Source organism: Thamnophis elegans, chromosome 1, assembly GCF_009769535.1.
Source record: "Thamnophis elegans isolate rThaEle1 chromosome 1, rThaEle1.pri, whole genome shotgun sequence".
Taxonomy (NCBI): Eukaryota; Metazoa; Chordata; class Lepidosauria; order Squamata; family Colubridae; genus Thamnophis; species Thamnophis elegans.
In genome coordinates, this window is record NC_045541.1 from 997,557 (window position 1) to 1,024,608 (window position 27,052).

Below are 27,052 nucleotides of genomic sequence, written 5' to 3' on the forward strand. Positions count from 1 at the left end.
TATTAGATATCATATAACATCTCATCTCATACATCATATTTTCACTTAATTTATGCAGAGAGTTTTATTTATGTGAGTGCCCTTGATTCCACTCAGTTATTAATACCTGCATAACTTACTGTATAGTGAATCAAATCTTACGAGGAAATTTTGTGTCAGAAATACAGTTAGTCCTCATTTAGCAAGTTCCTCTCTTAGCAACCAACTGCAGGTTTTTTCAATGACCAGTAGTCCTCACATTTATGACCTTCACAGATCTGTAAAACAGGGGAAAGTTGAAGTAAGATAGTAAAATCATGATGTTTTACTTAGCAACTGCTTTGCTTAACGACCAAGTAGCTGGTCCCAAATATGGTCATTAATATCTTCAGAGAGATTTTTTCTATCATTTTTGCATGTGAATGCAGCTTGATAACTACCACAAATATTTATTTTACTTGTGGTATATAACAAAATAAGATTAATGATCCTCTAGATAAGAATGACTCTTCCCATTTGCTTTCATTTCCTAATTAGTCTGAGCTTCCTTCCTCTTTTCCTTCCTTCCAGTAATAATTGTTATTATACAAACAAGATAACAATAGTGCCAATAGAAATACCTTGGATGCAATCCCAAAACATCTGGAACACCACTTGAATACCATCAGCATTGACAAAATCACCATCAATCAATTTCAAAATGCAGCTTTATTTGAAACAGCATACTTCCTGTGATGATACTTTTAACACTATAAAACAACACTATTTGCTTCCCCTGGGTCCTTAAGAAGGACTCTAAAGATGGATAATGTGGATAAAGTGTCATTTTAATATATGTTATATTAAAATGACACTTTTTACTGGGAAATGTCAATTTTTTTTAACTTGAGGGGAATCATTTCAACCACAATTTGAAAAAATAGCCTAATGTATTTGAAGTTGAATATTAAATACTCATCATGTCATTTGGCAGAACACATTGCAGAATCCTTTTGTACAAGTTTTCATCAAACTCATGGTGGAGCTGGATGCTGTTGAATTGTTAAACCAAATTAATCAACTGGGTAAGTTATTGTGTATCTTCATTTCACCATCAGGCACAGTATAGGTTCTTGACTGAATAGTGATGGTACTGTAGTATAGGATGAATATAGGTTTAATTGCATTATTCTGTCATATAAATTAAAAATGAACTATAAACTACATCACATTTTAGAGGATAACCAACAATTGTGGCAAAAAAACTTTCTCACAAATCTTGGCCTGCAACTCCTTATGTTCCTATTAAATGTTATTAAGATGATGAGAAACTCCTATTTGTAAGACAAACCTGGCCATTAGTAAAGCATTTCTGAACAAAATCAAATCTGCTATATGAATATTTGTGTATATTTATGTGTGTGTTTGTGTGAGTATGTATACTGTATACAGACTCTACATGGGTGAAGAAGAAAAAAAATTCATACAGTTAGAAAGAATGGGATGAACATTTACAGAAAATTTCTTACCTACAATCTGAGAGAGATCACATCTGCAGCTATGTTATATAACATTTATTATTATTATTAATAGCAATAACATCCTATGAAAACAAGTCTATTGACAAAGAGCATTTAAAGCTTTAGGAATTTCATAACTAAATTTATTAAACTAATTTCTGATAATTTTGGGGCTTTTGTGAATTTTAAAATCGGTAAGACATTATAATTTGGAGTATGTTGGTAAGTTCTTGTTGTTAGTTGCAAAGTCATGTCTGACCCATCGCGACCCCATGGACAACGTTCCTCCAGGCCTTCCTCTCCTCTCCCATCCTCTGGAGTCCGCTTAAGCTCACGCCTGCTGCTTCAGTGACTCCATCCAGCCACCTCCTTCTCTGCCGTCCCCGTCTTCTTCTTTTGCCCTCCGTCGTTCCCAGCATGAGGCTCTTCTCCAGGGAGTCCTTCTTCCTTCTCATCAGGTGGAACCAAGTATTTGAGTTTCATCTGCAGGATCTGGCCTTCTGAAGAGCAGCCAGGGTTGATCTCCTCTAGCACTGACCAGTTTGATCACCTTGCAGTCCAAGGAATGTTTTTCTGGAACTCCCTCGCTTTCTCCATGATCCAGCGTATGTTGGCAATTTGATCTCTAGTTCCTCTGCCCCTTCGAAATCCTGCCTGGGGATTTTGGGGGGGATTATATCCCAGTATTGCTTTTCCTACTCTTTTATTTACTATGAAGGCTACTTCATTTCTTCTGAGGAATTCTTGCCTGATGGTCACCTGAATTAAATTCACCCACTCCTGTCCATTTTAGTTCGCTGATTCCAAAGATGTCGATGTTCAGTCTTTTGTTTAACCACGTTCAGCCTTGATTCATGGATCTTACATTCCAGGTTCCCATGGAGTGTAGTTCTTTACAGCATCGGACTTTCCCTTTTACCACTAGATTCATCCACAGCTGAGCGTCCTTTCGGCTTTGGTCCAGCTGCTTCACTCTTTCTGGCACTACTAGTAAAAGCCCTCTGCTCTTCCTCAGTAGCATATTGGACACCTTCCAACCTGAGGGGCTCACTTTCCAGCGTCATTTCTTTTTGCCTTTTGCTGCTGTCTGTGGGGTTTTCATGGCAAAGATACTGGAGTGGGTCGCCATTTCCTTCTCCAGTGGATCACATTTTGACAGAGCTCTCTGCCTATGACCTCTCCGTCATGTGTGGCCCTGCATGATGTAGCTCATAGCTTCATTGAGCTACGCAGGGCCCTTCGCCGTGACAAGGCAGTAATCCATGAAGGGATGTTGGTAAGACATTATTTCTTGCTTGATTTCTTTTATTTCAGATGATATACGTTTGGAACTACAGAACAGCACTGACATAATACATCAACTTATTACTTTAGCAAGATTTTCAGTAAATGCCTCTTCATGTGTGCTGCTTGATCGCATTCATCCAGGCAAAACTGTAGAGGAAATGGAGATGATGGCAAAAGACCTGTTTCTGAGAAATGAACTTTTGGCAGGTAAGTAAGGTTGTTTGGATTTTTCCCCACTGGAACTTTTAAAAAAGTATCAAGATTAGACATATTATTTCAGCTAACCTGCCATGCCCATAATTTCAAATACTCATATGATCAAACTAATGCACATGTGACATGTTTTTCATTTTCAATGAATTAAATTATTTTATCAACAAATAAACTATCCTGGAATGCATATAGGTAAAAACCAGCAGAATATATCATTTCACTGCAGCCCTCTGGAAATACTTCTGAACAGGTAAGAACAGGTAAAGGATTTGGATTGAATGAAACCTCAATAGTAATTACAGAAGTCAGTTGTAAATTACACCAACATAACTGACATTATTCATTTTTTTTTATTATTCTCCCAATGGATAAATCAGGGTGCAGCCTCTGTTGGGCTCATACATTTTTATCATATACTAGTTATTTAGTAATTGCAAATGTTTCTCTTCCTTTTTAAAAGGTGTCATTTTCAATTTACCTTCAAATGGGACAGGAAAACACATAACACCCAGTGGAGTTTCCCTCCCACCTTTAGTCAATTATACCATCCGAATGAGCAGCAAGATTTCCCAAACAACAAAAAGAATACGGGAACAAATTTGGACCGTGGGGCCACATACTTCAGCCTCTCAAAGCCAAATCTACAGTCGAGCATTTGTCTACGTCCAAGATAACATTGATAGAGCAATAATTGAGCTACAGACTGGGAAGAGTGCAGAAGAAATAGCTGTCCAGGTTCAGGCTACACCATATCCTTGTTATAATAAAGACATGTAAGTCTGTGTGAATTGGTAGGATATTTAATGTCTCAGTGGGGAAAAAATAGCTAAAATGTATTAATTGTATGAAATGCATAAGAAAGTATCAAATGAGAGTTGGGATAAAGTTTTTTATGCTCCATTAACAGTGATTATGATGAATTATTTTTACTCACCACTATGTTTAGGCCTGTGAATGTGACCTCAGGGTTAGTTGCAGGAATTTTTGACAGATAGTCATCTAGCTTGATTGAATGCAGCTCATCACCCATTTAATATTTGTCCCTCCTGTTAAAATTTATCTTTACTTTTATGATTTTTTTCCTGCTGTCTTCTAATTTAAATCCACTATTCCACACCCTGCAGTTTGTGATGGCGGAGAGCAGGATATAGCATTTTTTTGTGAGGACTCCTTCAGGTATTTGCAGAGTGTTGTCATGTGCCTCCTCACTTCTCTTTCATGCACGATCTATGGAGTCATTCTGTTTTGCAAGGGATGCTTTGCATAAGTATATGAGAACATATATTGTTGCCAAAACCCAGTATATGGCATGATGATCTCTGCATTATGATGAGAAATATTACAAGGTGAAGTGATTCAGCCAAAAATGAACGCGTTCTATCTGGTTATTTCCATCATTCCATCAGTGCCAGCCGTATGTCACAATCATTGATTGCACCCAGGTTTAATGTTTTTCTTGATTGAATTTAGTGTATATTACTGTATTTCATCACTGTAGCTTGATGGTTTCATTGTGCATTGCTCTGGAAACTTCAATGACATGCAGAGTTTTAAAGTGCTATGTGAGCATTAATATGCTGTTATTTTGAACATATAACTAGATATTGAATTTTGGATAGAATATTGAATTACAAAACAATGGACTTTGGCTTTTGTGGATATCATCTTACAGCAGCTATTTCTAAGATTTTGCGGGGATGTAAAAAAATCAAATCAATGATCAGGAGTCGTGCAAAGTAGCTGCATATTGTAGCTATTGTGCAATGCTTTACAGTGCAAAAGATCGTATCTCTGTACTTGTGTGATTAGAAGTTGAGGTAGAACGAGATATTTGTCAAAGAAGGCTGAAGTTGCATTCAGCAAAATATATTCCTGTTCTTAAAATGATCAAATACTTTTTAATTATAGACTGTGTGAGAGAAAACATTTTTACTGTTCAAAGGCTTTTATAGTATTTTGAAAATTATCTTAATTATGATTCACAAAGGGAAACCACTCTGCATTTACCTAAATAATTACTTTGCTTTTTACAGGTTTCTGACCAGTGTGACCTACTCTCTTCCGGTTACATTAATGGCTGCTTGGACACTTTTCATTGCAGCTTTTGTGAAAAAGCTTGTTCAAGAAAAAGACTTGAGGCTTTATGAGGTAGGCTGAAGCTTTGAATACTTGCCAGATCCTGAAGTTTGCTTGCAAATTAATCCTGCAAAATTAGACTGCCTCCACGCACGCAGAGGGAATCCAAGTCTCTTGATGTGTTCACGGGATAATAAAAATCCAATCTTCTCTCCAAACAATGCAAGCAAATTCACTGGGAATTGCTATTAGAGGCCTGGCTGTGGGGGGGACATTGTCCTGAGGACATTAAAGACTTATGGCTTAGCCAGGCTGCTCATAGCGCTTCGATATGGGGATAATAGAGTTAGACTTCTGCAAATGCAGAGAGGCCCTTATTTGAACATTGTGTGGCTAGTGGATGTCTAGCATACTTGGGCTCTCTCTCTCAATGCTTCTTTGGTGCACTAGGGAGTCCACGCTTGCAACTCCTGGTCTACTCCTGGTCACCACAATGCAAAAAAGAAAAAAGAAATGCTGATGTCCCAGAGCCGTGATGGCGAACTTATGGCACACGTGCCAGAGGTGCCATGCAGTGCCCTCTCTGTGGGCACGCGAGCTGTTGCCTGAGCTCTGACACACATGCGCGCACGCCTCCCGGTGGCCAGCTGGTCTTCGGGTCTCTGTCGTGCACGTGCAGGGGGCGGGGTGCATGGAGGGGGCACATGGGCTGCGCATGCTTTGGGTTTTGGGGGCTTACATGTGCGCGCTTGCATTTTGTGCACTCAGCCTGGAAAAGGTGAGCCATGACTGCCCTCGAGGCACAGAAGAGCAACCTAATGATAAGGGATTTGCATAAGCCAACCTGTTTGATGAGCGGTTTAACATCTGGACTCTAGCCTAATGAAGGGATGGATTAGGTACTTAGGTTCCGGATGACAGCTGCCTGTCATCAGTCACAGAGAAGAGGAGGTGGATTTATTTTTCAAAGCACCCGAGGGCAAAACAAGAATCAATCTGTGGAGGCTCATTAAAGAGAAAGATAAACTGGAACTAAGGAGAAATTTCCTGACAAAACAATTAATCAAGGGAAGAGCTTGCCTTGTGGATGCTCCACCACTTGGGATTTTAAAGGAGAGATTGTAGAATCCTTTCTCCAGGAGGATCTAAGGCTGCCTGCCTTGGGCCCTTCCAGCCTTATCATTCTATGATTCTATAAGATACCAAAGAACTGAGAAAGAGAAGGAGATGGATAGATATTTTCAAAAAAACTCAGGAGCATAATCATTGATGAAATATTTGGAGGAACCTTGTTCCAGAGATCAGGGGAAGCAACGTAGAAATCTATCCGCCACAGATCCAGCAGATGTCATGATGTCAGAGAGGAGGATTTATATAAACTCTCTCTCTGGGTTTAACGGATGGGCAGAAACTACGAGGAACAGATACCTGTAAAGATATATAAGTCGTAGCCGATGAAGGGTTTTAAAGGGGACATCAGCATTATGAATTACAGCTAGTCCTCAAATTACAACCTTAATGGAGCCTGCCCATTAGGGTTGGAGATCGCAATGAATGTTAATGCCTCAAGTAATGACCAGCCATCCCTGCTCTCCCTAGTGCATTTGTTAAATGAATGCACAGGTCATTAAGTGGAGTTCAGGCATGGGGGCGATACTGGCAGGCCTGGTCAAGCGTAAGCCCCCCTGTCTCAGGCCTCCCAAGGGCCCCCTCACCCTGAGAGTCAGCCCACCACACAGCCGACTTCTTGGCAGTGAGAAACAACGGGGAAAGAAAAGACCTTTCCTGCCTTTCCTCTTTCTTTCCTGCCGCCTGTTCCTCCGCCTTCTACGGTGCCCTGTTTTAGTTCCCTAACCTTTCCGAGCCTTCCGGCTGCTGATCAACGGGTCCTCAGGCAGCTGCAAAACTCTCCCCACTGTTGCCAGACCTGCATGCAGGGGCATTCGCTTCAGGGAGGAGGGGGAGAATCACGTCTGTCCCTCCCAGCGTTTCTGTTTCGTTTATTAAAGGAATTGGGCTTCTGGGGGAGGGGAGGGGTTAAGCAAGGGTGCGTGTAGGACCCGGCTTCCCAAAGCTTAGCAATAGCCAGCCGGGAAAGCTTTGCAGCCTCCCAATGGCCAGCTGATTGGGGCAGAGAACTCTGAAAGGGCCCTGGAAACGGTGCCTGCTTCTAGGCCGCCTGGGGAGCCAGGCCAAGCGCTGTGGTTCCCGTCGGGGCAGGATGCGGGGAGGAAGAGAGTTCTGCAGCATCCCCAGGGCCTGTCCTAAGGGCGAATGACTGTGGAGGTCCCACTGCTGTCATAACCACCCACCCCATCTATGGTGATTTTGAACATCTGCTAAGTGGCCTGGCATTTCTCCAGGACTGCTTGTATGCTCAAAAGCCAACTGGTAACCAGTGCAGCTCTCAGGGTTATGTGGTTAAATTGATTCTCATACGTAACTCCCTAAACAACTGCATTATGGGCATTGTAGTTTCTGAATGGTCTTCAAGTGCAGCCCAGACCAGAGTGGGGATTTTTAAAAAACTAGATTACCTGATATCTCCCCAACTAGGATTGTTTTAATTCAGAATCTACCGTAAGTGTTATGGCATAAGAAGTGATGACACCTTAAGCTTCATTCTTAGGATTCTTCATATTATTTTGCATTACAGGCAGGAGAATTTGATTACTCTCTAAGGGAGTCTAGGTACTCTGCACTATCAATACAGCATGAGGGGGAAAGCTGCTTCTTAGATTTTCTGTACTTAAATAAAACAAGGCGGCATTTTAGGTAACCAGAGCAAAGTACTTTTCGCTAACTGCTAGTACTGAAACCCATTAAATCTTCTCAGATTAAGACTCTCCACCAACTAACAATTTTGTTATGAATGTTTGCAATAGAGAAGGAAAAAACCCTAGGATTTTAAATTGACCACATTTCAAAAAGAACTATGTGATTTCTTCAATGGATTGGCTTCCACTAAAATGAGGGACTGGGTTTGTTTTTGTTATTTGTTTTTTGAGAGAGAAGGTAAACTATTTGTTATTAAATTATTTGGCTGAGTTTTGTTTTTTTTTTAAATAGTCCATTACAAGCTACAGGCTCCCACTTCTCTGTTTATAATAGGTGTTCTAGCTGGTCTCTTGATCTGAGATTCAACAATAGGAACTGGGGATGGAAAAGGATTTGATCCACAATTCATGAAGTGTGAGCCGTAGTGGGTTGACATTTGCACGTGACCTATAGACCAGCATTTTCAAGACTATAGAAATGAGACTAATAATGCCTGGTGCTACTGAACCTTTCTGTTTTAGAAGACAAGTTGATAAAATATGTCTTAATGGTTCAGTATTTAAGGATTAAACTGAACTATAGATTATGCATTTTGCTCATTAAGAAGTTTTCATTTTTCCCCCCTTTTCCATAGTATATGAAGATGATGGGTGTGAATTCCAGCAGTCACTTCTTCGCTTGGTTCATCGAATGCATCACATTCCTCCTGATTACTAACGTATTTCTTGTTTTATTTCTCAAATTTGGGAATATCCTTCCAAAAATAAATGTTGTGATCTTATTCCTGTACGTTCTGGACTACAGCTTCTCCATCATAGCCATGAGCTACCTCATCAGCGTATTCTTCAACAATACAAACATCGCTGCTTTGGTTGGCTGCCTGGTTTACATCCTGGCCTTCTTCCCCTTCATTGTCCTACTAGTGATTGAGAATCAGATGAGCTTCACCGCCAAGAGCCTGCTGGTAAATATCTGTCCTTGTATATGTTCTCTAGAAAAAATGGGGAGTTTACAACTAGACTTTTGTGAGGGAAGCAAATCTACCTATGGATTTGGGCTCGCTTTGTCTTGCAGCCACAGACAATACTAGCATGACCATTAGAAACTGTTTTTTGGTATGTCAAGTAATGTCCCAGCCATTTTAATTGAATATGGCACTTCACTGCTTGAGATGGAAATTGTTAGGATGCCTGAGGTGTCCGTTTGACTTGCCATGTACTGAATCTGGGTCCTTAATTCCACAAAGCGTATCTTCTGTGATAGTCCTGCATTCATCACAACTGTGATCCTTACTCACTGGGCACCTAATATGGAAATGTTTAAAAAAATATTCCATGGATCAACAAGTTATTTTGTGAACGTTCTGAATAAGCATTCCTTTCACAAATTGTTTGAATTTAATATTAAATTCATCTGTTCTAAATCAAATTAAAATTTGGTTTTCAACAAATGTTTACTTTTTAAACATGCAGTAGAATAATAATGAGTTTAGATACATCAGCCTGATTAAATCTGGGCTGGATGATGAAACTTATTAAAATAAGTTAAAATAAAAATAAATAAGCTTAAATAACAACAGCTTAAAATAAATCATTGCCTCTGACTCAGTTACCTAAAAAACAGTTGTGAACATGATTCTTGTTGGAAAGATGGGACCAGTGATGGGTTTTAATTTATTTTACTACTGGTTTGCTCGTGCACATGAGCAGACGCATCCTGGCAGGTGGGCGGAGTCTCTCACCGCCACCACTACAGGTTCAATTGATCCAGGGCAAACTGGCAGAAACCCACCTCTGGATGGGACCTAAATTAAAATCCATAACTACTAATGAGTTTGGAGATGTGATTAAATAATCAAACCACCACAACTAGAGCCAAATCATCCTTGCGTTCTATTACTGCAAATATTTCAGTTAGTTACCTTTCTTCCTGTTTTTTCCCCAGAGCCTTTTATCTCCAACTGCGTTCAGCTATGCAAGCCAGTATATTGCCCATTATGAAGAACAAGGCATTGGTATGTCTATCTATCTATCTATCTATCTATCTATCTATCTATCTATCTATCTATCTATCATCTATCTATCTATCTATCATCTATCTATCTATCCCTATATCTATCTATCTATCTATCTATCTACCTATCTATCTATCTATCTATCTATCATCTATCTATCTATCTATCATCTATCTATCTATCCCTATATCTATCTATCTATCTATCTATCTATCTATCTATCTATCTATCTATCTTTATATCTTACATTTTTATAAGAAAAATATATCCTAACAGCCCAAATGAAATGCTGTGTGTTCATTTGCTAATGCCGGTTATCCTGTGCATCCCTCCTCTTCTTTGTTTATAGGTCTGCAGTGGGATAATATGCATGATTCACCAATGTCTGGGGACAATACTAATTTTAGCTGGATGTGCTGGTTAATTCTGATAGATTCTTTTATTTATTTCATTCTGGGTTGGTACATCAGGAATGTTTTTCCAGGTATGTAATAGTGGTTATTAAAAATACTGTATTTTGATGGATGCAATTTTTAAAAATGTAAAGTTAGGGCAAATTATCCTATAATATCCATGCTATCATTGGCATGTATCTTTCACACTGATATCTATATTTGGTGATTCTGGATGTGGGAAAAGGATAGATTTTAATGGAGTTTAAGGTAACATTATTGAGTTACTACTTATATACAGAATAATGATTGGTGACAATGAGAAATAGTTTTTGAAGCATTTCAAAAGTGACCTAATTTAAGCTCTAATTTGAAGAAATGAGGCTCCTTCAAATGTCTCTACGTGCCACTTCAGACTGGTTTTGGATAATCAGTCCTTGTGATAGAGAATTAATATTTATCTCATTCTGCACTGATTAATATGAAGCCAAGTTTGTTTTGTTATACTGGGTCTTGGTTGGATTGAATTGGATTGTCCTTCAAAAGATTTTGCTCCTCCTTTTTCAGAGGCTGCTGAAATTATCTGGGAAAGGAGAACAAATAGTTTAATCAACAAATGTGACTTTAATTCTTCTGGTTATTCCCAAGAATCCCAGGGGGGAAAAAAGAGCCGTTATTCTCCATCCCATCCATTTCCCCACTTGTAAAGATTCGCCTACAGCAGCCTAGCTGCAAAGATGCCACTGTCAGAGTTCTGACCAATACCCTAATTAAATCATGACCCTTGAGCCAAGCTTCAAAAGATATCCAGTTATTTATTATGAGCTTCATGTCGGCACATTCCAAGTGAAGTCAACTCTGACCCCGTGTAATTTACAAGCCAGGTTTGACCCTGTTTCCCCCCTCCCCCCAGTGTGTGTCATCAGTCACATTTGCCAACAAAGCAATTTTGCGGGTTGTAGAGATCACTCCCCTCTGGCCACTATGGGTAACCCCAGAAGATGGCCTCAACAGAGATATGCGTGGAATGTGCTTTTGTTTTTGGTTGCCGTGCCGCTTTGCCATAGCTGCAAGTTCATGTTCCCACCCCCCTTGGCTATGGCAACTTGAGAGCAGGCCAGGGATGCTTTGCGAATTGACATCTACCATGCTATTCTTTTAGCTTCATGGTTAGCATAGTGTGAAGTTCTCAAGAGATGACCTAATTAATTTATGAGCCTCGAAACAAAGTTCAAACAAAGAACATTCATTTATTAGGATCAACATCTTGGCACGGACTTCTGTGGAGCCTAAACTGGCTTTCGCTTAATTGCGTTTGAACTTTACTCCTCTATCTCCTCCCTTCTGTCATGCGTCATGCATCATATTCAGGAACTAGGTTGTAGAAACATGAGATCCAACTCTGGCCGAACGTATGCATGGAATCCTCCCTCGAATGCCAACCTGATAGTAGTCATGGCAACGCTTTACAATTTGACACAGAAGCTTTTAAAACAGAAATAGAAGGAATTAATTCTTCAAAGCAGGGTGCTTCTTGTTGTGACAACTGCTATGTGGAAGTGTCCATGATCTCACACAGGAACGTATTCAAGTGAATTCTGCAGTCCTGCTCTGTTTTCATAGATTTCATTTCAGATAAATTCAGAAATGCCTGCCTTAGATTTCACATGAATATTTAGCAGTCAAATGATCAGTTGGAATAATGTGGCTGTTTATTGTTTGGGAAGAGAAGAGGATTCTCATACTTTGAAATGTTGAAATCTAACAAAACCCAAGTATTACTTTCTTTAGGCCTGATACTGTTGAGATAATATCAAAATGTTACTACAGAGCTTTTCAATCTCTCTCCCATTTTTGTCACTATTCTCGTTTCAGGGAAATATGGGATGGCAGCTCCGTGGTATTTTCCACTCCTTCCATCTTACTGGTCTGAGCGCAATGGCTATTTCCCTTTGTTGCGTGAGAAGTTAAGGGGATATCTTTTCACCAATTTCTTCTTGAGAAAACAACCTACTTTCCCCGAAAAGATGTGTATGTTTTTTTTTAAGTATAAAGAAAATATTTTGATATATTGGATAATGAAAATGTTATTACTGTCTTAGATGAGAGACCAGCTAAAGTGAAATAAGTGTAAACTACAATTTAATAGATAGAGCCAGTAGAAAATAATAAGAAATCTAGAATTTTGTCCTAAATTATTTACAAAATTATTTCAACCCTGAGGTTACAAGGCCTTGTAGCTGAATCTCAACATTTTGAAGATGAATATTTTGAATATGTAACCTTTGACTTCTTTGTCTCTGGATTGAATGTAAAATTTATCTGGGTGGTCTGGAAGATTTATTTAGCAATGGTTGGTTTTGCCTTTGCCAAAGTCAGGACAAAACTTTCCACAGAAAGGAGCCTGTGCAATCATCTCAGTCTCAGTCTTTGATTGACACAGGTAGGGTCTGTAGCAGGGGGCGGGGGCTGCTGGGGGTTCGCACGGGTTCAGGCAATCTACTAGCTAGGATTCTGCCCAGTTCAGTGAACCCCCAAATGCCACCCCTGGCTGGCCACGGCCACCCCACCCCTCCTTGCCCCTCCCAGGAGTTTCCACGCGGCCCGTTCCTCACGCCAGGTAAGTCCAGGGTCTGTGCGGAGGCTCGGGGGGGGGGGGGAAATGGGCCTCTGGAAGTTCCAGAGATCCAGAAATAGCCTTATTTCTGGCCTCTGGAGGGCCTCCAGAGCCCGGGAGAAGCAGTTTTCACCCTCCCAGAGGCTCAAGGAAAACCTCTGAAGCCCGGGGAGGGCAGAAAATGCCCCCCCCCATGGTGTAGGAGGCCAATTAGGCCACATCCACCATGGTCACGCCCACCCAGCAACGGGGTAGCGAACCCATTGCAATTTTTGAAGCCCACCCCTGGTCTGTAGGGTATAATTATCAGATATCTGAACAGGGAAAGGAGGACACAGATCATTGGAAAGGAGGTCAAATGGGGAGAAAATGAGTTTAACTACTTGGCATCCACCATAAAAATCACAGTGAAAAGGTGCAAAAATGTACTTAGGACTAAATACACATGAAATTACCTTTTCCAGTACTGTTTTTTTCAATCACAATATCCCCCCAAACCTTATTTTCAAGAACTTATGCTACTGATTATATAGAATTGACAACATGCTTTTCAAATTTTGTGACCTGCAGACCATAATGATCATAGATTTGAAGGAGCTGGATTGAATCTAATTGCTAGAACAATGGAATAAATTATTTATTTATTTATAAAGTTTATTATGTTTATTAACATAAGATTGCTTACATTTGTACATTATCCTACTTCACAAATAAATTGACTAATCTCACCAGGAAATGTAAAAGTCAGTTTAAATCTAAACTCTGGTTGGGGGGGGAGAGACAATCTCACAGACATTTGGAAAAGCAATTGTTTACATTTTAACTTTTATATGTAACTATATCTTTCTATGGTTAAAACAATACTTGAATTTGCTGCTAAATGTGGTGCTTATTAAAGCCAGAGTTATGCTAGTATTCATATTAATCTATTTAAAACATCTACATATAGCCTGTTGACTATGTAACAATGTTTTTGTATGCTCATATTTAGTAAAGGACCAAGAAAAAAGATTTAGGAGAATGTAGAGAAGAACAGGTGACATGACAAAAATTGAAAATTCAACGATCTGTGAGGATAACTCTTCTTTTGTTTTGAGTTTGCTACACAGAATTTTCCCTATTTAGATCTCTCTTCTGAACAGTTATTGCATAGTGCAACAAGTTCTAAGAGTAAGGCAAGCAAGCAGAGAAGGGAGGGAGGGAGGGAGGAAGGAAGGAAGGAAGGAAGGAAGGAAGGAAGGAAGGAAGGAAGGAAGGAAGGAAGGAAGGAAGGAAGGAAAAAGGCACAGCAGATTCAAAACAAGACCATGATCCTTTCAACTTAAGTATATCAGAGAAAGGCTGGAATCAAAAACTTAACATGATTCAAACTTCAAACATGGTTCAAAAGTAGCATTCTCCCTCCTTGCCGCTCAATCCACACACATTTCATAAAAATTGAGTCAAAGGGGAGAGGAAATGACAACAGGTAGGGATAGGGGAGTTAAAATGTGGTCAATAGAACCACGGGTCTCATTTGGACGTATGATTTAACTGCAGGAAAGCCTGTACTGTACTAAATCAACATAAACTATTTTCGTTCGATTCAATCAGATATTAAGGAACATGCACAGTATATACAATTTCAAAATCCCCGTAAAATCTTGTAAGAATCCCTGAACTGAGTTAAGTAGCGGAAAGAGATGTGGACAGAGGGAAGATGTTACACAGGGTTCTTTATAAATTTGGCATATTCTTTTTTTTTTTTTAGATGTCCACAGTGCTTTGCCCTCTAACATTGAACCTGAACCTACTAATCTCAAAGTGGGAGTTTCTCTTCAAGGAATAACAAAAATTTATGAATCCAAAGCTGCTGTTCAGAATCTCAATCTGAATTTTTATGAAGGAAATATCACCTCATTGCTGGGTCATAATGGAGCTGGAAAAACTACCACAATGTAAGTTCTCTTAGAACAAAAATGTCTGAAAATGACTAACAAGGTTTACTGATTAATAACATTACATTCAGGGGTGTGTTCCAGCAGGCACTACTGCCGGTTCACTTGTGTACACGCTTCACGCGGAATACGCAGTGCAATTAAAATTGTTCTGCGCATGCACAAAACTGAAAAACAAAATGGCACCACTGCCCGGGGAACCGGTTTGGGTGCATGACAAGCGTGGGTAGCTGCCAGTTCCAGCGACCCAGGCCACCAAACCACAACCAGTTCGGCCAAACCGGTAGGAACCCACCACATTGCAACACTAATGTAATCTTTCTTGAGTCCTGTTATCTGCCAGGTTGGGAACCAATACATTTCCTGGACCAGAGGATTCCCCCCCCCCCCTCAGAGCTGGGTTGAGAATGGTGGGAAGCAATTGTTTCCCCCCTTTATTTCTGAATTCTGTAACCTAATGTTTCCATTCTACAATCTCCATGATGAGAGTCTCTTTGAAAACTAATTGAAGCTTTTGGTCTTGTTTCTGGATTTTCCTCATTTCTTTCCCCATTCTAGAGAACTCAGAAGAAGTGCCATTCGGGATGAATGTTTTGGTATTGATTGTATTTCAGCCTTTTCTGACTCCAAAGGCTGCGTAGAACTGCTTTCCAATTTGCGAGGGGCAAAAATGCCTTACTCCACTAGATCAGCCCTGTCAAATTCGTGGCCCGTGAGCCACACACACACACGTCCACTTTACCAAGTGGGGAGGAGTTCCAAAACCTCACATGACGTCACCGTGATGACACGGGTTTGCCATCCCTGCACTAGATGGTCATTCCAGTTCTATATCCCAGTCCCAGGATTCGGCTCTTCTGCGGCCATGGGCAGCGAGTGGTTTGTGATGACAAAGAATTAATGGCAGTCTCGGCTTTACCCTCATCCAACTTAGAATTAGTCTGCTTTTCCCCCTCCGGTTTTTATACTAAAGTAACTACTAACTTCCATTGAATAAAACGTTGGTAATTTTTCTCAACTTTTCTTCCCTTCCCCCCTATAGATCTATACTGACAGGTTTGTTTCCTGCTTCATCTGGCACTATATTTGTTTATGGCAAAGATATCAGAACTGACCAAGAATTCATCAGAAAAAATATGGGAATTTGCATGCAGCACAATGTATTGTTCGATTACCTCACCACAAAGGAACATCTGCTTCTGTATGGCTACATCAAGGTGCCCCACTGGAGCAGAGAGGAGTTACGGGAAGAAATAAACCGGTACGTCATAGTATTTTCAACAGCATAAAACAGCCTTCCTTTTATATTTGTTAGGTATTTCTCCTTTTCCTTTTGCAAAAATTATGTAATAGTGCAATTATTTAGTAGCACTAACATCACTCTCATGTGGAAAATAAATTTGGGGAGAATGCTTATATACATATGTACATATGTACCAGTGGTGGGTTTCAATTTTTTTAGAACCCCTTCAGTAGGTGTGGCCTGCTTTGTGGGAGTGGCTTGCCAGCCATGTGACCAGGTGGGAGTTGCTTGCCGGCCATGTGACTGGGTGGGCGTGACCAACTTGTAAAATGTGGTGAAACTCACTTAACAACGCTCTTGCTTGGTGTGCTACCAAAATCCATGTCCTTGTAATTTAAACTAATTGTTTCTTTTGCTAATTTTTTAAACTAAATTTTTATCATTCTTTCTTCTACTTATTTTACAAAATAATGTTCTTTCTGGGTGCTGTTTTGAAGGATTTTGAAGGAGACTGGATTATACAACCATCGTGACAAGCTGACAGGCTCTTTATCAGGAGGGATGAAAAGGAAGCTCTCTATTTCAATTGCTCTGCTGGGAGGGTCAAAAGTTGTAATTTTGGATGAACCGACCACTGGAGTTGATCCCTGTTCTAGGAGAGGCATTTGGGAAATCATATCAAAGAACAGAAAAGGTAATATGGGCAGGTATATTGTCATTCCAGCTTTTCAGAGCAACAACAAGGATTACTATAATATTAACAGAATAACAGATTAAGCTTGAACGACTATTACAAATATAGTCACAGTTATGGAACCACGAACATCCATTAAAGAGAAGCTTTCAAACTTTAAGCTTTGATAAGAGGAGAGATCCGTGCAGAAGGGCAGTTGGGAAAGCCAAGAGCAGACTTTGCCTCTTCTTGCTCCGTCAGATGCAAATGGGTGGCTGGGCTCTAGCAGGAGAGGCATCGGAACAGAAAAGGCCAGCTTTAGCCCAGCACCGGGGCTCTTTGTCCTTTGGGGGAAACGGCCACCTACCGCCATAGATGGAGAACCAGCAGCCCCTGGCTTTCCATGACTATAATATTGGGTGGCAGTTGAGGCTGATAAATTGACTTGTAAATGTGATAATGATAAAACATGCTGGAGATCTCAAAATGGGATTTCTGATAAACAATCTCCAGCATTACTGAATTGTTCTAAGAAAAGAAAGGAAATTGGTTTAAACAGCCATTGTTTTATGCTGAGTGGCTCTTCCCGAGGGGGAAAGAAAGGAAACTGCCAGTGGTCTTGGCTCCCGTTGGGTTGAAGGAGAGGCACAATCCTTTTCTGGCCTCTGCACCGAATGAGCTCCTGAGTCTGAGCAATTCATTTTTCACTTGGCAATTTTTCTGCTGCCACAGGAATCTGTATGGAAATTCTAGTGTAATTGCCCCTAAAACATACTTTTTATGTTCTTTTCAGGCAGAACGATCATCCTTTCCACACATCACCTGGATGAAGCCGAGGTCTTAAGCGACAGGATTGCATTCTTGGAACATGGGGCCCTCAAATGCTGCGGGTCTCCATTCTACCTCAAGGAAACGTATGGCAGCGGATACCACCTAACACTTACTAAAGAAAAGGTTTGGAGCAGTAAATTACTCTCAATATTTAATAATTCTAGTAAAGTAGGAAATTCTAACAGTAATCTCAAAACCAGAGTAACCTGGGGGTGCGGAGTATGTTTATGAAAATGATACTGAAAATCGTTTTAATCAATTTATAGGTTTCAGTGACAGACAAGATAAAATCCAGAGTCAGAGAGTATAATCATTGTTTTTCATGGTATTCTGTAATTTTTGAACAAGTATTCTAGAATTGAGGAGCATGTAGAATGTTCTGACATTCTCCTAGCCATCAGTAGTTATTGATTTAATAATTTAAGGCAGGACCGAACTTGGCTAATATTATTTTAAATACAAGACAATGACTATAGTACAGCAATGATAAATATTGTCAGTTGATCAATTACTCTTTTAATTATATTATTATAATTATAATAATATAATATATTATATTATTTCAAAAATTGTTATTGGAGTGTTCAAAATTTGCTTGTAATTTCCAGATAGTTTAGGTCATTTTTTAGTCATTTTACTCCTCCATAGTATCTAAAGAAATTTCTTGTTCTTTATATAAATTGGTATAATAATTCCTAAAAAAGTCTTTGAATGTTTTTATTATCCATGTCAATCTTATTCCCTCTTGAAGCTTGGCTATCATCTTCTTTTCTATCAGTTTTCTCAGTTTGTATGCCAGCCATCACCCTGGTTTATTTGCCTGGTCAAAAAAGTGTGGTTTCATATGTTTAGGTTTCTTTTCAATATTTGAAACAGTCAATAAAGATATTTGTTGTTGCAATAATTTTAGTTGATTAGGTATATTACAATATTCTAGTGAACTCTGGAGTTCCCTCTCCTTCAGTTTAATTTCTTGTAACACATTTTGGATTTGTTCATCCATCTTCCTCTCAATTGCTGTACTGTATTTTATAAAATGGAGGGAAGTAAGCAGTGGGGTACCACAAAGTTCTGTCTTAGGCCCAGTTCTCTTCCAATATCTTCATAAATGACTTAGATCAGTCATTTCAAGGTAATGTCTTTTGTTAGTCCATTTATATACCTCCAAACATTGATCAAACTTAAAGTATCAGTTAGCTTTTTAAAAACTCGGGGCAGTTTCCCTTGTGTTTCTTTAATTCCTTTATCAGCTGATATGTCCAATTGTGGGGTTACCTACCCCATTGTAATCGCCAATTACATACCGATACTGCAAAAGAATAGGAGAGTAAGTGTTCAGACAGATGTTTTAAAAACTTGACTTTTTCTTGATGTGAGGTGTATAATCCCACCACAATACATTTTATTCCCTGTAATTTTATTCAACTTGCACAATTACATACCTGCCTTGATCATCAGCAAAAAATAAATGTGGATGCAGCTGGGGTTTTATACACAAAACTACCCCATTAGCTTTTTTCTTTGAATTAACCAAAATAAATCCCAGACCCACAGTGTTATTTATTAAATATTTTGTCAGTCTCTTTAATATGAGTTTCTTGCAAACATATTATATTATTTTTTTCAAATAAGGAAATAACTTTTCTTTCTCTTTTGTGGGGAATCTGTTCCACTAACATTCCATGTCAGAATCTTGCAATCTATCCGATAAAGAGGAAGATCCGGGGATTCCAGCTGAGCTCCCATCTCTACAGCTTCAGACCTCTTTTTGTCTTTTTGTTTCCAATCTTTATCTTTTGAAAAATAGTGTAGTTCTGATCCATATTTTTCCCAAAAGTCCTGTGCTTTAAGGACTGGGTTTAGTCTATACCATTGATATCTAAAGGTAAAGATAACACCTTCCAGATTACCCCAGAGAAAAGGAATATTATTTTGTTTCAGAAAATCTGTCAGAGAAAATATTCTTTGTGCTTCCTTAATATTGTAATTGAAATTTCTCTGAATATTTGCACCTCTTTTCCAGAAATGTTAAATCGCTGATGGTAATGTTTCTGAATGGTCTTTAATGGTCTTTAATAGATTTTTTTATAAATTGGATAATAACATCTCTTGGCAATTGTATTCTGGCTGCATATGAATTTATTCTGTAAATTTTGTTTATTTCTTTAGAGAAGTCTACTTTCTCAACATTAAACCATTTAGTCATTTCTGTTACAGTGACATCATTTAAGTTGCAAATTTGTTCAGGAATTTGCAAAAAAAGTTCCTTCTGTTCCAAATCCAATAACAATAAACTTTGGTTAAGAACAAGTTTGTATTTATATAATCTGTATATTTTTAACATCCCCATTAGTTTATTATAACTCTGATACCAATAATTCAAAAACGTTATTGACACATTTATTGTGTCATGTAACATAGAAAACCTTTTCTCAAATACTTCCCTAGGAAGTTTGGTGTTGGATCTGTTTCTTTTGAATAGTTTGTATTGTTTCATCAGTACATTCCAGTCATGAATTTCATCCCACTAAGTTTCAGTAGTTGGAACTCTTATCTTTTCTCCCTTCATATAGTAATACTTCAAGTTCACCCTGTTTGTTCCCTAAACTTTGAGCATTAGTGAATAGGCATCTCTGTCCTTTATGGGTCTTGGGTATGTTTCTTATATGATCTCCTCCTTAGCAACTGGGATTTCCATCACTCACTACTCCATTATGTTTTTCTTCTTCTTTCTCTTTACTCCCTACCTCCTTATAGGATTGGTTATCCAGTGGTTTTTGCTTGGAATTAGGTTCTAAAAATTGTGAAAAATGCCCCTCTCCCCCCTCAATTGTAGTTTAAAGCCCTTTTGATAAGACAAGCTAGTTGTTTTGCCAATTTATTCTTTCCACTTCCTGTGGGTCCAGTCCATCCCTTGCCAGCAGCCTTTCATGTAGGTGTCCTTATAAATCCTTATGCAGAGAGAAAAAGGAGAAAAAAACAGCCTTGCAAACACTTCTGCACTTAATTCATTAGAGGATTGGGAGGGGGGGAGAAAACTCATGCAAACAGATCTATACCTAATTCATTTTGCAATTATGTCTATATAAGTAATGGTAAAATGGCAGTTAACATTGAAGAAAAACGGCTCACTCTACATAAATAATGTTTTCTCAATGGTGGGATGCAGTGCTGTGTTTTGTCACAGCAGAATAAAGGACACTGCAGACAGAGCACGCTAGAACTCAGCAGAACTCGTCAGAATAAACATTGCATCCAAATTATTGTTTGATTTCCAGGATTTCTCTTCTCTTCCAGTCCAGCCTTTTCCTCTTTTGCATTTTTTTCTTGTGGTTACAGGATTTTTTAGGCTATTGATGAGATTATTCAGGAGAGCTTCTGCAAAGTCCGCTCTCTCTCTCTGCTCTCTGTCCACTTCGGCTCTGTGGATGGGAATTTAAATATCCACCAAAGTTTTCGCTTTTCCAAATGTTGGGGTGCAATTTAAACTTACCAGAGTATCTTTTAAATATGTATTTAAAAGACACATATTTAAATTTGTGCATTGTATGGCCTTTTAAAACAGAGAATTAATGGAGAACAGTATCAAAATTATCAAATATACCAAATTTGGCATGATCAGGTTTCACATATTTTGCATATTTGAAAAGAATTTTGTTGGGAACCTATTTAATTTTGGACTTTGTTGAGTACTTATAATTAAAGTTCAATGTTGCCCAAAGCGAATTGCTAAAATCTTTTACCAAGGTTCTTTTTGAAAGGCTCATTGTGGGAAAATATAGTTTAAGGCTATCTGCTTCCTCACTGTTTTACTCCATAACCAAATGTCCTCCATAAAGAAGCTCACTTATTTTATTATGTTGAATGTTTTGGGCTAAAGCCTATGCAAATTAGGATATCTAATCTAGAGATTTAAATTGCAAGCCAATTTACTGCTTCTATATCCACCAACTAGCAGATATTGTTCACTGATGTACTCAGGATATCTCAATATAGTTTTATTCAGTTGTTGCAAACTTGATTTCTCATATATCATGATTTATGAAATTATGAAAATTAAAATTTTGCTGTGTGGTGTTTTATTATCCCCTTATGTTTCCGCAGAGCTCAGTTCTGAATATAGAAGAGGAATGCAACACCTCCACTGTGACAGCCACAATAAAGGCTCATCTTCCCGAAGCTTATCTCAAAGAAGATATTGGTGGAGAACTTATCTATGTACTTCCTCCATTTAACAACAAAGTTTCTTCATCCTATCAGTCTCTTCTGAGAAACCTGGATAGTAATTTAAGTGATCTCCATATTGGCTGCTACGGAATTTCAGACAGCACTGTTGAAGAAGTAAGCACTTGGCAGTTTTAAACAATCAGATTTGTTAATATTTTATTATGTTATATTATATTGTTTCACTGTGAGCCAGATGTTCAAACTGGATTTGGCATTTTTGTCCACGTATTGAGATCTTCCACAAGGACCTGGGATAGGCAGATGTCTTTTTATGGTATGAAAATTATTATCAGCCATGAGGTAACCACGCTCACGAGCAGCCGCCCGGCAAATCTCCTCTCCAGCCGGGCAAAGTACCATTCACTGACCTAGGGCATATCACTAAGGCATCAAGCCACATGGCGCTCTGCCTGCCCCCCCCCCCAGCTCCCGTGGCTTGGCACATTCGGGATACCCCCTAAGTCAGTGCCTGGAGCTCTGCCCAGCTGGAGAGGGCGGTTGAACAAGCACCTGTTCCGCCCCCAGCCTCACCTTGCTATTAGTTTAATTTTTTTATTTTATTTTATTATTTCATTTCAATTTTTTATTTTAATTTATGCTTTAAATTTTGTAAATGGCCCAAAGGGTGGCGAATGAGTGTTTGAATGAAAGGACATGTATGAAACAAATCTCAGAATGAGAAGGTTATGATCACAATAAAGAAAATGAGAACATGAGTATATATTGAGTTGATTTATCAGTCCGTTGGCATCAGTGTGAAATTATGGTTGGAATGCATAGAAGCCCACAGGGCAGCCTGTTTTGATATTGTATAATTCATGGCATGGTGTGAAGAACCTGAGACTGAGAAATATGAAACAGCAGCTGGACTCTGAAGATGACAAATAAAAAAGTTGCCGTGGTTAGAGACGTGGTCAGGGGCCTCTAGAATTTAGTCATTCCATTCGCTTCTACCTCCTTCATCCAGAGGGAGCTGATTCAGGAGCCGACTGGTAGGAGGAAGCCATCTCACGGGATTATGGTTTTAATTATTGCATTGGTGATTCAACTCCAGTTATTATTATTCACTGAATATTTAATTACATGTAAAGATAGGAAAATTTGTTGAGACTTCATTTTAATGTGTCTCAAATGTATATGGGAACTCATATATAATTTGCATACTAAAATAGATATTTAAAATTGCACTTAGGTTGCATCACAGGATTAAGTAATACATTAAGATTATATGCAGAACCATTTGAAAAAAAAATACAGAAATATTTAGAATTGCACCAAATGCAAACTCAAGTTCATATGAACTTTTTTAAAAGTTGGAAACTGGATCAGAAAATGAAAAAAATAAACTTAAGATGGGAAACAACAATGACACCTTCTCTAATTGTCTAGTAGTGTCTTTGTCTAGTAGTGAATTCTTGTCAGTCAGTATAGAAGGAATTAATATTCTCTTCCCATTATGTCTCTGTTTATATCTATGCAATGGCTTCTTACAAGGATGGCCATTTACAAAGTGGAAACAGTATGGATAAAAGTTATTTACAGAACTATGTACTGGCATAAGATTCTGCACACATACTGGAAACAATCCGTCTAACTTAAACATAGAGAATAGGTGGAGTTGCACGTGTTTTCAGTCTTGTGTCCAAGTAAAAACTATTAATAGTAAAATCATTTTTTTTGCTTTAGGAATTGTGAGAACTGAAATTAAAATATTTTTAATATTACTGTTTTGCAGGTGTTTCTTAATTTGACCAAAGATTTTGCAAAAGATGAACAAGCTGATGCAGAGTTATCTCAAGAAGGGCCCAGTTTCACTGTGGATAATGATCGCTTGTCCATGAACTCTAACAATCTCTTTGAACCAGATGGTATTCAAATAGTCTAATTTTTCACTGGCGGGAGTTGGATGGCCTTTTTTTTTTTAGCAAGATTGTGAAATATCAGGTTAACTTCACAAAAATGCAAGCTGGATTGATCATAAATTGGGGGACAGGACAAAATCACCAAGTATGGCTGGTGATGGAGCAATTCCAGGGTACAATTAGTGATAAGACAGCCTTGTGGGAACTGCAGTATCTCTGAAACCTGAAATCAAACACTGTTCATGAATTATAATGAGCAGTTATTCTACGCCATTTCATCCTAGATCTGTTTTGTCCTTCAGGAATTAGCTTACCAAGAAAAGCTAAAATCCCATTTCAGATTTTGGTGAGAAGGTGGGAAATGGTGATGTAATCTAGTAGGACCCTATACCTGGGCTAAGAGATAATTTGCTACTTAAATTTTATATAGTTATTTTTAAAATTTCCATAGCTCCTTAAAGATTGTTCAGTTATTGAGACATAGGCTGAGTTTTAATTAAGTACAGGGCTGCAACTCAACAGCAATCCACAAACTCCAAAATCACCTCCCCCCCACCAATTTATCATATGAAACAAGAACAATAAATGGTTGGGACTATCACTAACTTCATAGATCTTGCGCTTATCACAGATTGTCCCATCCTCACAAGTACAGCTTGTGATGCAAACAACCGTAACTGATTGAATAAACCAGACCTCTAACGCTAAAGCTCCCTATTCAATTACCTCTATATATCTGGCAATAGCTCCTCCCTTCATCATAGTCCTAGGAAGAGCCTTATTGAAACACCGTCATCTCTCAGACCCTTGAAACTGCTGAACATGTAGCTTTTCATTCTTCCCATTATAAGCACAATGTGGGCCTGAGGTGACAATGTTGATGACGCAGGATGAGGGAGTTGGATAGGTTGACTTACCAAAAGCAAAACACAAACACTTCTGGAAGGGCATTTTGAAAAGAAGAGGCTTAGTGGGAGTCCTAACTTCAATCACAGCTAATAAGGGAACAGCCAGAATTTAGGATTGTCTAGGACCGGGATGGCAAACCTATGGAGAGGAGGCACGCTTGCCGTTGCCAACTGCACTTCCAGTTCCATAATGCGCGTGTGCGAAGACCAGCTGGTCTGGTGTGCATGCAGGCGTGGCCAGCTGCTCTCTTCTGGGTTCTGTCGCACGCATGTGCCCTGGCCAGCTGGTCTTCGTGCATGCATGCAACGGAACCCAGAAGTGCAGTGCATGGCCAGTGAAGACCAGCTGGCTGGCACGAATGTTCATGATGGAACCAGGAAGAGAGCAGCTGGCCATGCGCATGGACGCCATCACTAACTGCACTTCCAGGTCCTGTGGCACGCATGTGCAAAGACTAGCTGGTCTGGCACACATGCCCGTGTGGCCAGCCACTCTCTTCTGGGTTCAGTCACATGCATGTGGGATGACCAGCTTGTCTTTGTGCATGTGTGTAACAGAACCCAGAAGTGCAGCTAGCAATGGTGTGCGGAGAGTGAAGACCAGCTCGCCAGTGTGCGTGTGTGCGACTGAACCCAGAAGAGAGTAGCTGGCCTGTACGCATGTGTACTGTGTTGGCACTTGGTGCAAAAAGGGTTACAGGAGAATGTGTATGTGCACACCGGAGCACTGAAACCCAGAAGAGAGCAGCTAGCCAGTGCGCATGGACGCAGCCAGCCGCTCTCTTCGGGGCTCCATTGAGCACATGCACGCTGGCCAACTGGTCTTCACTGACCGTGTGCCATTGCAAACTGCACTTCTGGGTTCCATCGCATGCATGCACAAAGACCAGGGGTGCATACGTGCAACAGCACCCAGAAGAGAGTGGCTGGCCACGTGTGCATGCGCACCGGACCAGCTGGTCTTTGCACATGTGCACAATGGAACCTGGAAGTGCAGCTGATGGCAATGCGCATACTCACAGAGAGGGCTCTGCGTGCCACCTCTGTCACACGTGCCATTGGTTCACCATCACTGGTCTAGTTTTTGAAAAAGATAAATAATATTTTTCGAATGGGTTTACGTGTACTGGTGGGATGAATTGGGTAAAACTAAATATAATAAGGAAACGGAACTAAGTATTTATGCCGTATTGTTTCTCTTTTCTTTTTCTTTTTTTTTTTGATGAATAGATCAAGTCCTGATTAACAGGGGGAAGCCAAGCAATCTGTCTCTCCTGCTGAGGAAGGCCACAGCCTTGTTCATTAAACGTTTCCATCACACTCGACGCGATGTGAAAGGTTTTATAGCTCAAGTTATCCTTCCGGTGTTCTTCATGACAGCTGCTATGGGCCTCGGCACCTTGAGAACACAGGAGGCAGAATACCCATCTCTCCATCTCACACCAGCCTTGTATGGTTCCTCCAGCCAGTCGGACTTCTTCGGGTGACTATTCATTTTTAGCTATTCAGTTAGCTTGATGGAATGTGGCGCACTTGGTGTAAGAGGGCTGAGCAAATTGTCACCAGTGTGGCTACATTCATTATAATACTTTGTACATCGGTATGAAATATGTTTAAAAAATGAAGGATAAGAGAAAGAAAAATATTTTTTCGTTAAATTCAGCAGTATCGTACTTTCTAGAGTTTTGAGAGTAAAGCAAATTATACAGTTACGTCAGCTCTCTCAGATAAACCAGGTAAGAAACATGACTAAATGAATCAATTCTCCCCCGCCCCCGTAAGGCTACCTTATCAGAAGTACAACGTTCCCAGGGCCATGTTTAATTGTTTGAAGAAGCATCAGGGTGGGAACTTCCTGAAGTTCTTTCTCTGACTGCTATGTCACTGGGGTTTCCTAATTGTTCCATAGGCAGCGTTTTTTCCTCTTGTTCCCCAATGTCATTCACACATTCAATTGCATTTTATAAGGTTTTTCAGTATAGTCCAACAATTCAGTAAACAATCAGGGTATTCAATTAATTTGAGCAAATCTCATATTTACCATTGTGTGCTGCTAAAATTCTAGTGTTTATTCATTTTTAACCTTCAGTTGGGTGAAACTGTGTCACAGGGCAACCATCTTTGAACCAAATATTACATTTTCAATCTAACTTACAGAATGCCAGAACATATTATTCCTACGGGAATGAAATACGAGGAATTTATCACATGATTGTCATTTCAGACACTCCCTGATTGCTTCTCACAAGTCAGTGGGGAAGCCAGGAGGAAGTATACATTTTATTGTGACTGCTGAGGCTCTTTGCCAGCTTTTCACAAGCAAACTGGAAGGGACTGTCAGCAATGGGGAAGCCAGCAGGGAAGGTTGCAAGGTGCTCAGTTAAGCCTCCCCCAACCATGCAGCTTCTCTCGTCTTGTGCGCTTGTACCACATCAGCCACTTTCACAGCTCTGTACACCTTTCCCAACCTCTACCCCACCCCCAGGTAGTCTCCCTGACCTATGTGGTGCCTCTCA

The 27,052-nt window shown here is 39.6% G+C and overlaps 1 protein-coding gene across 1 annotated transcript in view; it reads left to right on the forward strand.

Moving 5' to 3' along the window:
- The window catches only part of ABCA12 (ATP binding cassette subfamily A member 12), a 119,303-nt gene that overhangs the window by 52,720 nt on the left and 39,531 nt on the right, over positions 1-27,052 (forward strand). Inside the window, exons 21-35 of the mRNA XM_032233361.1 lie at positions 953-1,043; positions 2,793-2,972; positions 3,439-3,751; positions 5,012-5,126; positions 8,467-8,796; positions 9,777-9,846; positions 10,196-10,330; positions 12,114-12,269; positions 14,606-14,792; positions 15,835-16,053; positions 16,533-16,729; positions 17,502-17,662; positions 21,644-21,880; positions 23,502-23,634; positions 25,767-26,019. Of these exons, the coding sequence (XP_032089252.1) occupies positions 953-1,043; positions 2,793-2,972; positions 3,439-3,751; positions 5,012-5,126; positions 8,467-8,796; positions 9,777-9,846; positions 10,196-10,330; positions 12,114-12,269; positions 14,606-14,792; positions 15,835-16,053; positions 16,533-16,729; positions 17,502-17,662; positions 21,644-21,880; positions 23,502-23,634; positions 25,767-26,019 (2,777 nt within the window). The remainder of the gene's footprint in view (positions 1-952; positions 1,044-2,792; positions 2,973-3,438; positions 3,752-5,011; positions 5,127-8,466; positions 8,797-9,776; positions 9,847-10,195; positions 10,331-12,113; positions 12,270-14,605; positions 14,793-15,834; positions 16,054-16,532; positions 16,730-17,501; positions 17,663-21,643; positions 21,881-23,501; positions 23,635-25,766; positions 26,020-27,052) is intronic.